Raw genomic sequence first — 12,400 nt, forward strand, 5'->3', positions numbered from 1 at the left:
CAACTAACAGGCATTTTCCTGCCTTTCTCTTTCTTAAAGGGATAGTTCACCCTAGAATGATATTTCGCTCATTATCTACTCACCCTCATGTTGACTAAGGGCTGGAAGAAGTTTCAGAGTCCTCCGTCCCTTCTCTGAGTTACAGGGGGTCTTAGCGTAGCAGTGCATTTCAAAGCAACGGTTGTAAAGGGACACCAGAGCTCTTCGTAAAAAAACACACACAAAAAAACATCCAAATACCTCCATGCTGCTCGTATGTAATGTCCGTCTTGTGCTGAAGCCCCAAATTGCGTAATTGTCCCGAAAAAAATGAAATAAGTCCACATTCCAAGCATGTTTGTAGCATTAGCTCTGTGTCTGTTGTCCGGTCTTCCGCTGCCAGCGCGCATGCGCAACCAGACTGAGACTCGAGTCGGTCTCAGTGCGAACTTTGCGCATGCGCGCTGGCAGCGGAAGACCGGACAACAGACACAGAGCTAATGCTACAAACATGCTTGGAATGTGGACTTATTTCATTTTTTTCGGGACAATTACGCAATTTGGGGCTTCAGCACAAGACGGACATTACATACGAGCATCATGGAGGTATTTGGATGTTTTTTTGTGTGTGTTTTTTTACGAAGAGCTCTGGTGTCCCTTTACAACCGTTGCTTTGAAATGCACTGCTACGCTAAGACCCCCTGTAACTCAGAGAAGGGACGGAGGACTCTGGAACTTCTTCCAGCCCTTAGTCAACATGAGGGTGAGTAGATAATGAGCGAAATATCATTCTAGGGTGAACTATCCCTTTAAACTGTGGTTGGATTTCTCTTTTACTTAGCGTCGAAGATGCCACCTCATGTTTTCACTGCATTAGTCTCTGCAGTCAGACTTGGACGGTTGATTTTCTTTTACATTTTACATCAAATATATTCTGTATATAAACTCCAGCTTGTGTTAATCTCTTAATACTCCCCTCCCACCTGTTCATGGATGTAAATCTAAAAATAAATAAATACAAATACATGGTTTAATTTTCTTTTTAAAGTGTGAATGATTTCCTAAAGCAAACACTACAAGAGAGCATTTGTCAGGGGACTATTTTCCTCTGCAGATTGATACACATTATGTCTGTGAGTGAGTATTTATGGCAGCAAGGCAGAGTATGTGGGATTGCCTCAAAATAAAGTACAGCGTCCATGTTCACTGTGATAAAGGCACAAGCCGCTCAGTGCATCTGCGTGGCTGACTGATGTGTTTTTACTAGTTTTCCGACAACAATGGATCTCAGAGGCACAGAGGAATAAACTACATCAGGCTCTGGGTGCACAAACAATAATGTAGAATCAATGCATTGTTGGATTTGATGTTGTTACGGATCTGTCAACAATGGGAAAAATACTGAGTACTCCCGGTTTTATCCTTTTACTTGTAACAAATGAAGAGACAGTGATTCAGTTTCTTGATCAACACCACTTCAATAAAGCTGTTTGCTGAGATCAGACTGGGACTTGTTAAACAAAGATAAGTCTGCTGAGGCACTGAGACAGACCACTTGGTGTCCATACACAGGCGACCTTTTCAACTTTATGGTTATATGAAATGGCTGATAAGAGCATGGCGTATATTTCTTTTGTTTCTTTTTTTTTCTTTATTACACATCATCTGACAATTATGTAAAGTAGAGGTCAGTTCATATGGCAGGACATAAAGATTAAAAATGTTGACCTGTGGAGCAACTGTACGGGAGAGACGGAGAAACCTAATGTAACACAGGCTAGTGGAAATAATGTTCAAAGAGACAAAGTACTGAACAAGTCTGAATTGAGGTAATAACACTCAAGGAAATTCAGTGTAGTTCAAGTATACACACACACACACACACACACACACACACACGTATAGGCCTATACAGGCAGACAGAAAAATAAACCAAGACACGCACATGCACACGCACATGCACACGCACACGCATATATATACACATATGTGTATGTATATGGACTTGCATATATGTCTATATATATATATATATATATATATATACACACACACACAGTTAATAAAAGCTTCAAGCGATAGTACCCTGCAGTTCTTACGCTTACCAGGAGAACCCACACCACAGCGGCACTCACAGACAGGTCACACTTGCTAGTTTCCTTAAAGGTCAACTCATCTACTTAAGAGGCACCAATTTACTTTAATGCACATTGGCCAAAAAAAAGAAGATGAAAAAATATTCAAGAAAGAAAATCATCGTTGCATATCTGGAGTGTTGTCTGTGTCGTTTGCCTTTATACAATGTGACTGCTCTTAGTGTGCTGAGGTGCATACAACTGATATCTGATAACAAATCTATTACAAGAAATATAGACTGATAAAGACGATGATGGTGCTTAATAAAGAATATCTTAACCGCCAAGTGAATACACACCAATACTGGGCCGGCCGCACTACCACATCACATCATCAACAGTGCTCTAATGACCCTCTCTAAACACACAAACTACGGTATGTGATGCGGAGAAATAGTCTTCCAGGCAGCTCACTGACGCCGGGGAAAGAGGAGAAAGCCTCTTGATAGACTCTTGTAGATGCCATTCCCTATCACGCAATGCCTCTCAGTCATAAACACATGACAAATGCGGCCTTAATCATTTTTTACGAGCGGGGATGTGCAGGGGGCAGTGCATGGCTAGAGGGGAGAGGGGAGCGGCGAGCAGCAGGCGGCCCCCTCTGCACAGAGGAGAGGGCTGTGTGGTAAAGTCTCCTTTGGAACATCACTCGGCCAGCGAGCCTTTGATCTCCACACCGCAATTACGCCAGCATCCAAATGAGCATGGAGTCGCCTCTGAAACAGACTTCAAACATGCACATGTACGCATTCTCATACACATACACTGTATAGGATTGGAGCCATGTGCTCCTCTCAACAGTAAATGATGTACTGTCTCCAGCAGAGAACCTGGGGATGAAAGGAGGCCTTGCTCCTCGTCTGATCCCTCCATTAATGATGGCTTGCTAAAGCTAATACTGTGTATTCTTGTCTAAACAAGGGCAGCTTGGTATGTGGTTCCCATACTCCAAACAGGATGATCTTGGTTAACAATGAACTGTTTGTGGAGGCTCAAAAGGTCTGATAAAACTCCTGTAATTGCCCATGTGTGCTGGAATAAAAATGGTGCAGTATTCAATAGTATTCTCCTAACTGTCTCTACAAGTGTCTACGATTTAATAATGTGTGGTGGAGCATGTTGCTAAAATAAATAAAATCAAGCTAAAGCCTGACTGGCGGCTTGCACACAACAAAACACGGCAAATATAAAACAGTGTTTTAGAAATGGCAGGTACTGAACTTGTGAAATGGCCTGAATGGGTGTCCTGAGAGACACTGATAAAATTGGCTTATTTGCCTCATTCTGGGAGTCGCCTTCTTTTCCTCCACACATTAAAGCTGAGATTGCAATTTGTCTTGCTGTTTGCTTTGAATAGTCCTTAACCATATCATCATCTCAACTGTGCTGCTGGAAAAACACGGGAGCATGGCGACAGCCAAATGGCAGTCTGGCGTCTCTGCTGCAGACTAGCTGCCATTAGGGCTGAGAGCAGCATTTATTGTACAATTAGGGCCAACTAGATCTACCTGTAATCATCTCCATACAGGTGTGAGCTCCTCTCTGGACAAGGGAAGTGACTCATCACTTGTCAAACATCAACACTTTGATGTCGGCATTGTTCACCGTGGAGCCCTCAGGACACCTGAGCACTACAGTTTGCCTGTTTAAAACACATGAAGATTTATTGCGTTTCAAAAGACACACACACTCACATATACACACACGCAACGTGAAAAAAAAGCTCTCTTCCTACTGATGACGGATGTTCCACATACCATGAATCATTTGATTTATGAGTTCTCCTCCTCCTCCTCCTCCTCCCCCCACCGTCTGACAGTCATACTTTCGTGTCAGGAACATTTTAACAAACAGTCACAGGTAAACAACTTCCCTTGTAATACAATGCTGCCAACTAAAGCACTAAAAACAAAAATTTAAGAAGAACTGACACCACAAGCCTTGAGGGCAATTGGAAAAGTGCGATAACAATCCACAAGTTGGTGTTATTGACAAAACGGCTGTAGTGTGGAAAAGTAGCCCTTTCAGCTATAATGGATGTCTAACACCAGCCGTCTAGATCATCTCTCACTGTGGCCAGATGACAACATTACTATAAAAAGTGTTTTGTAACAGAGCAGAGGATCGTAGTGCTGCAAACACACTGAAGAAGTTTATATTAGTGCATTAAAGGTCATCCTCAGTCAGTTCACATTATAAAAAGAGTTGCACCTGCAAAGTAAAAAGTACAAATACCTTTGTATTAGCATTAAAAACACACACACACACGCATACCTAACACACAAAAACCCTCAGCCTTGAAGTGATCTGTGGGAATTTCATGCCTGTAAACTGAAGCTTGTAATGCTACTTGGGAAACAAAAGTGATGACAAATATTTGAAGCAAAGTTATTCGCTGCCTCCAGATGATATTAATCATTGTTTGGCTACGACTGTACACATGTTTTTTTTGTTGTCACTCTCTTTGATAGTGTATGGAAATGAGATATTTTGATGGATAATTAAGACCATATGCTAGTATGTGCTTAATGAAGTGGAGTGGTGGTTGGGACGGGGGGGGGTTTGCAGAGCTGGATGTCGTGTTTGAGCTTACTTAGTGTCACCTCCAGGCAGATCCTCTCAAAAAAAAAGAGATATGACCGCTTCTGTCAGCAGGACACCACAGTCAGTGGAAGGTAACACACACACATACACACCCCAGCACATGCCGACCCATGCACACATACTTTTTTTTTTTTTCTTTTTTTTTATAGCTGAAATGCAGTTTCAATTGAGGTTACTATAAGTCATCACTGCCCTTTGCATGAGTAGAAGAAAAGCTCTTTGGTGATGACTCATTAGTGCAACGAGTCAACTCCAGCCCATCCTAGAAGCACTTACCATTTGTTCTTTCTCCTGATGTAGTCTTTCTCCGAGAGGTTAACAAGGTAAATCATAGGTTTGGATGTCAAAAACAAGTATTTGTTCAACACTTCGATCTGTGATGAAGACAGACAAGGCAAGTATTGAGAACCCAAACTTTTTCCAAAGCAGCAGCAGCAGCAGCAGCAGAGGCACAGACAGAGATGAGTCAAGCTAAAAACAACATTGGAGTCTGGTGTATACAGCCTCAGTGGGAAGTAACTATAAAGCCTTTACATTGTGATCAGCTTGGCCAGATGTCATTAGCTTTTGCAAAAGTACAGTTGAAATACAACCGACAACAGACAGTGTGTTATATTAACTTGTGATTTGGACAAAAGACGTTCTGCTCGAGAGGGAGAAAAAAAACTAAAGAGAAAGAAACTGCAGTTGTACTTTTGGATCAGATAAAAAAAAGATTCAAAAGATAAATCACGTTAATATATTGGACTGTCACATCAAAGGCTTACCTCCTTGTCGTTCCAATCATGATAGTAGCGGACATGTTTCTTTTCATCCACTACCCAGCTCTTGATTTTGCACATAACGTCCTGTTTGGGGTTAAAAGAGAATGAACAAGAAGCCATTAAAGGAGATGAAAAAGAATATAAACCCAGCAGGGTATGGGGTAATTATTTCCTAAATGCATGGCATCCTGATGCCAAAATGAACAATGGCTGTGCTCGCATTCAGGCAGGAGTGGCCTGGCTTTGACGGGGATGGCATGCACAAGACCCCCTTCCCTCCTTTAAATCATGACAAAATGCCTTCTGGGGTGTCTCGCTCAGAGTCGCAGTTTTATACATCAATATTCCACCGGGACTGTTTAATGAGAAGGATAGAGAGAGGAGACAAAATTGGAAAGAGCAGGAAACTAATTGGAAGTTGGTTAGTTAGGTGTAAATTATTGGTCCTTCTTCAGGCACTTTGCAGAACGTAGTCACACTGAATAAGTGCTCGCGAGGTACAGAACAAATTATTAACTGTTTCCTCTGGAGAAAATATTGAGCATTTGCAGCTATGCATGCCACATTCATTACTGAGGTACTTGTGGGTTGAGACCACAGGCAAGACTGGGTCTTGACAGGATCTGGAAGCGGAAAAGGGTGGGAAAATGGGAGGGAGGTAGTTATAAAATTTGTAATAAAGAAATTGAGCCTATTATTGTTGATCCAGCCCCACAGAAATTAGCGGAACACATTCTTTTTGTTCCTGTCAACTTGACCTCCCCCTTCATATAAAAACTCCCCCACCCCCTGCAACACTCCCCCTACCTCCTTTTCCCTCCCCAAACCCTTGCAGCACTTCACAATCACACTCCCTTTTGAAAGAACTGAGGAAAAAATCCTGCCAGAGCCTCAATTACACAATGGCAGAAAAAGCTCCACACACTGACCCCCAGCCAGCTGCATTCACTCTCTGCACATCTCTCTCCACAGGAATTCTAAAGGCCTTTTAGTCAGGCAGCCAGAGTGCAGCCAGCGGGAGAGAGCGCAGGAAGAGCTGCATACACTCCGCCCGCGCCGGCCCAAGTCTTCACAGAGAGATTAATCATCTGTGAAATGGAAACAGCAAACGGCCGGTGACACAGGCTGAACCCGCTCCAGGTTTCCCTCATCAGCTCGCAGCCGCCGTGCAGTGTTCCTCTAACAGGCAGGTGTTAATAAAAGGCATATAGGTCCCACAGGGGTCAAACACATACGCCTGCCACCATGAAGCGCCACTGGTGGCCCGGCTTCTTATTATTGTTTTGTAAGGATAGGGATTTTGAGGATTCATATGAACAAAAGGCGATGAAACATTGTTCTTGTAAACATAGCACCGGCAAAATGGATTTAAATGTTTATAACAATGCATACATTTGAGCATTGTGCTCCTGCATGCAAATGCATTCAGCTCAAAGGCACAATGAAATTATATTAAGCAACTCTTCAGGGCTGATTTTACAACAATAACCTGTTTTACAGTAAATTCTTTTTTTTTTCATATTTTCTTTACTGCAATCTCTGCAGCAGCAAATGCATGGAAATTCTAACTAATATCATTATCATTATCAAAGTTTTTTTCTTTTGCATTTATTTGCTCCTTACCTATCAGATAACCTCTGATATCTATATTCTTAGCTGACAATGTTAATCCTCTCCTTATGTATTGTGTCTCACCCCAAGGTCCTGTTTCAGCAAGTACATTAAATCAAGCGTCTCGTCAAAACACTTCATGTTTCATTGCCGTCACAAGCCACATATATTCAACACAATGTATGAGACTATACTGCATAATCACAGACAAATACACACAGCAGTGTTCCATAATAACTATGTAATACTGTTTCTTTGTCTTGCATAACAAGTCAAAGTGCCCACTTCTCTCTCTGCACTTTAATTTCAAAATACAAAAGTACATTAACTGAGGGGTTCATTTAATCAAGCTGCATTTATATATTCATTATGAACAATATTTTTTTGAGTCACAGTGACTTGTGGGATATTTTCATGACAGTTTTAGATGTATTATTTTCAGGCAACATACGTGATACATACATGAATCTGATTTCTGTGTGTATGTGTTTTGTCACCTTGAATCATATCAGATCAACTAAAGTGACAGATATCTAAAATCTGGTTAAATAAGTTACTGTTTCATTTCAGTGCCTTTTTTAAAATCTACAACAAGCTGATTAAAAGCACTTTTTGCTCACGAAAGTTCAGTTTCACATAAAAAAAACCCCCCTGTAAAACTTATCCGTGTGACAATGGAAATTAGATCTTATTTCAAATCACTCAGTAGATCAATCTAAATAGTTGCACCGAATTTTGCTTTTATTTCACAGCATCTTGTGGCTCCACAAAAGAAAGTACAGACACAGTTGTTTCCTTTAAACTGTGTTTTGAGATGCACATGGTCTGCATATAGATGCTGACATAAACGTGCGCATATGTGTGCACACAGCTGAGCGTGTCAAACGCCAGACTCAGTCTGTGAGACAATCACACAACCTCCCCCCCCACCACCGCCATCTAAAAGCTTGGTACAGCCTTTGAGAAGCACCATTCTTTGCCATCTAAAGAGGTCTTCTATAGATTGTCACTTGCCGACGTGTGCGCAACCTTTGACAAGTAATGTAGATCATTTTTATTCATTGCCTAAAATTGTTAGCAATTATGTGCGTAAGCGGCCACCTGCCTAGCCTGAATGGCTCCTGTCTGTGGGGCTACAGGGGTGTGGGGAAGTGCTGTTGGCTGCAAGGATGGGGTGGGGTGTGGAGGGTGTTTGAGGAGAAGGAAGGAAGGGGGGGGGGGGCGGGTTGAGTCTGAGGGGAACCAACCAGACAAGAGGCCTCGGCAGCAGGTGAAATAGCCCCTCTCGTTAGCGTAATGAGTGGTCAGAGCCTCGGTGTGTTGGGGCCTGAAATTGGGCACACGGCTCCAAGTGAAAGGCCAGATCTCCTCGCGTGCTGGGCCCCATCTTATCCCTCTCCCATGATGGAGGGGGCATCGTGAGACATTTACAGCCAAATCGTTGCTAAAGTTGGGTGCTAAGCCTCATTACCTTAACAAAATGACCACCTGAACGTGTGCGCATCCACATGCATTTTGATCTGACATCGAGGATATGGATTTTCTTTTTCTGATCTCACCCTGCGTTTTTGCCCTGCACCTCGTTGCATATAACCGAGAGTCCTCTGTCAGGGAATATTCTAAACATTTACGGTATTCATAGCGAGGTGCATGGCACATGTGTCACCCGCTGTATGGCCTCATACAATTTCCACGCTGCTGTAGGTGTATAAGCATGAGCAAGAGCTGTGCCATGATTTGAGTATTACTTTAGATGAAAAGAGCTGTGTGGAAACACTTTCATTAGCCCAGTGCTGTGACCCAGGGTCAGCAGCTGAATAAGTAACTCTCTATTAATGATTTCTACAGCAGAAAACCCCTGACCCCTGATCACTTTCAATCTCAGAAAGGGAAAAAAATGGGGGCAGGGGGAGGGGTGAGACCTATTGGAGGGAGATTAAAAAAAACATACTTTTTTTTCTTCCTGGCCATGTGTGTGGGAGGGTTATTATTTGTGCCTTGCTGTGAGGGAGAGCAAAGGGCCTGCTGGGACATTGACTCACATATTCTGGTTTGAGTTTCTTGTCACCACCTCTAATGGCCGTCTTCTCCAGCTTGTCAATAACAGGGCCGATCATCTCCTCATCCTTCAGCCTCAGCTCCTCGTGGATGATCTCAATATCCCTCACTGGGTCCACTGTACCCTCAACATGGATGATATCCTCATCCTCAAAAACACCTGCGGTGATGGGACACAGACACAAAGAGAAAATATCAGTATAGAATTTTTTCTTCTACTCGAACAAAAAACACTGCTTTACATGAACATATATATGGTACAAGCAACAGAATCAATGTCATTGACTTCTTGAGATCGACTGTGAAATGGTGATTAGATTTATCCCAGAAAATCGTTAGCTTTTGCAGAGAACGTGGGAAAAATAAACATCCATGTGAAAAATCACAGTGGGAGTCACAGAAAAATCAAAAGAAAAATGATAAAATAATTAGAAACCATCTCACAGAGTTGCAACAACCTACATGAAGCAGATAGCTTCATGTTGTGTATTTAATACTGCCTTAAAACTATTAGCTATTAATGCAAAAATATGGGTAATAAAAAGGGTCTGAAAAATATCAACAATTTTAAAAGAAAGAGGACAGTCTTCTCCTAATCACGCGTCATAGCCGTGGCGGTGCTTGTGATTAGGTAATGAGGCTCTCAGACCATTTAGCCAGCAGCAGCTCTCAGGACTCCCTCTGATTCTCCAGCAGCGCTCAGGGTTAAGGGAGGAGAGGGCAGTAGGGGGGGTCGGGTGTGTGTGTGTGTGTATGGGGGAGGAGGGGGGGTGTACATCTGTCACATGAGAGTGACAGCCATTCACATTACCACTGGCAACTGTAGTGGACTGTTCTCCTGAATGTTCCTATACATTCAATATGATACATACAATTTAAAAAGCAGCAGTGCTACAATATAAAATACAGACTTTAAGTACACACCCTGCAATAAATATGTCACTTAAGCTGAAGCACTGTTACGGAAATGTGTCAGCTGTAAAAGTATTATTACTCATTACACTGCTATATATTACTATTACATATAATTGGGTGATTATTCCTGATGCAAATAACTTACTACCTTCTTCTAACAGACAAACAGAGCTATAGTTTGAAATGTTTACTGGGGAAAAAAGAGATAAAAAAGCTATTACTGCACATTATTGTTTATTCAAGAGGATAAAATATATACATTCTTCTAAACTTTAGGTGTAAAATGTCTCATAACTAAATCTGTAAAATTAATTTGGAGTACAAAGTAGTAACACCCCCCTTCAAAGTAAAGAGGAGTCGAGCTTTGTGAAATTGTGCAAAACAAGCAAGCAAAAACAAATACCTCAGATATGAGCTTAGAGGTTCAGTTTTTAGGTATATTTGCTAAGTATAGTCAGATTTTGAATATACCTACAAACTCTTTGGTAAATCAGTCATCAACAGTAACTCTTGGAGTATCAGACAGTGGCATAATGGGAATGCCACGTCATTCAACAGGGAAACGGATGTCTAAGCAAATGATGACTTGGCGTTAAGTATTGCTGTGTTGAGGGACACTATGTTTGGAATGTGCATGGTTGAGCCACTAAACGTTATCAACAATCCATATTCATGTGCTGACACCCGAGTGTGAGACCCGTTGACAGGTGAGGCCCCATGAGATAATAACGTCACCGCAGTGATTAACATTACTCATCACGACGCTGTCACGTCATCCCTCAACAAGTCCAGACAGTGATACATGTAGAAAATGTTGATGATTCATGTGTTTGTGCGTAGTTGTCATGATGGGGAGCATAGTCATATTCCTGTATTGTTTCTACAGAACTGATCCTGTATGAAGTAAAGTCTGCTGAGGAGAAGTTTCCTTGGCTCTGAAGTTATCTTCTGCTTCATTAATCAGATCGGTGTCCTTGTTGTGTACACAGATCTCATCTCAGAAACAATAGTAAGTTGGTTTTAAGACTGGTAATCCTGGTCCACCAGATATAGCCTGTGACCTTTCCTCTAGTGGCAGCCCAGTTTTTGCTTTTGTGATTTCCAGTGAAACACGTCGACAGGTTTGAATGGTTACCAAATACTTGAATTTGGGGTGCGGTCCTGTACTGTTTGCACATTTTCTATATGCCATGAAATCTGGCACATTTGTGTTGCCAGAGGATAAATTATGACTATGACTACATTTATTAGCATTACACCTGCTCAACATCTGTGTTTGTGAGCTTGTTGTCGTGCTGGCATGTGCATTCAGCACAAGACAGTCTGGTGGAGCTGCTAACATGTATGCAGCCCTTTAATCTCATTCAGAGACCAGCTCTGAGTGTTTTTCAGTAGTAAGGAACACAAAAACAGTAAACTGATTCAATACCCACTCCCTGGTGATCTCCCACATGCACAGAATATCATATTATGTTGCACTACTGGGTTAAGGGGGGATAAGTGTCTGATTTTCCATAGAAGTAAACTACAGGGCTTTTACAATCAAGCATCACTCTTGTAAAACAGATACAGCTCAACAGCTATATGACAGGCCACCGAAAACCCTACACCAGTGGCTTTATTACACATGCAAGTCGACAGAAGCCGTAGACTTTTGTGTAAGCTGTCATCCTGTGCGTTGTCCTCATGGTGAAATGAACTTATCCAATTACTCTTTGCCTAATCAGGCTGTTTTGGTTCCTCTCCTCTTGCAGAGGTACTCCACAGTATAAACAGTTCACTTACGCCACACAGAAAGGGGCTAATCAGTGGAATTATTGTTTTGCTGCTCCAATTTACCAGCTCCCTGTTCAGCACTGATTGGAATGAAAATTTGCCATTGTGTCTGCATGAACTCAGAAAATATAATGCAATGTTAGCTGCAAGAATATACATACATTATAAACAATTACAATGTACAGTTTTGATACACTGTGGAAAAATGCTTAGCAGTCTGTTGCTCAATTTAGTACTTATTAATTAGGAGCAGAGAGCTTTAAAAAGAGTTCGCATGGTTAATAAATCACTCATGATTGGTGTAAATCACTGTTAATGAAAGCATTAGAAACAGCTATATGGACAATCATTTAAAAAAAAAACATTTCTTACTTTGTCAAATAAGTAATCAACAGTTGCTGATCATTCTTATATGTCCTAATAATAACAAAAGCTGTTAAATGAAAGAAAAAAATTCAAAGAGTCTTTGAAAGAGCAGGAGCAGCTGATCACTCACTATTTAGTCATCAGCTGACACTCTCCTCTGACGACCACATATTCCAAAGTAATTTGCTTTAA

The 12,400-nt window shown here is 41.6% G+C and overlaps 1 protein-coding gene across 1 annotated transcript in view; it reads right to left on the bottom strand.

The window, feature by feature from the left end:
* Positions 1-12,400, bottom strand: part of LOC146965022 (obg-like ATPase 1) — a 42,700-nt gene that overhangs the window by 14,783 nt on the left and 15,517 nt on the right. Inside the window, exons 5-7 of the mRNA XM_085766015.1 lie at positions 9,136-9,311; positions 5,486-5,566; positions 4,995-5,092 (exon numbers count right to left, since the gene is read on the bottom strand). Coding sequence (XP_085622141.1) covers positions 4,995-5,092; positions 5,486-5,566; positions 9,136-9,311 — 355 coding nt within the window. The remainder of the gene's footprint in view (positions 1-4,994; positions 5,093-5,485; positions 5,567-9,135; positions 9,312-12,400) is intronic.

This window comes from Trachurus japonicus, chromosome 21 (assembly GCF_045865225.1).
Source record: "Trachurus japonicus isolate A0001 chromosome 21, Traja_1.0".
Classification (NCBI taxonomy): domain Eukaryota; kingdom Metazoa; phylum Chordata; class Actinopteri; order Carangiformes; family Carangidae; genus Trachurus; species Trachurus japonicus.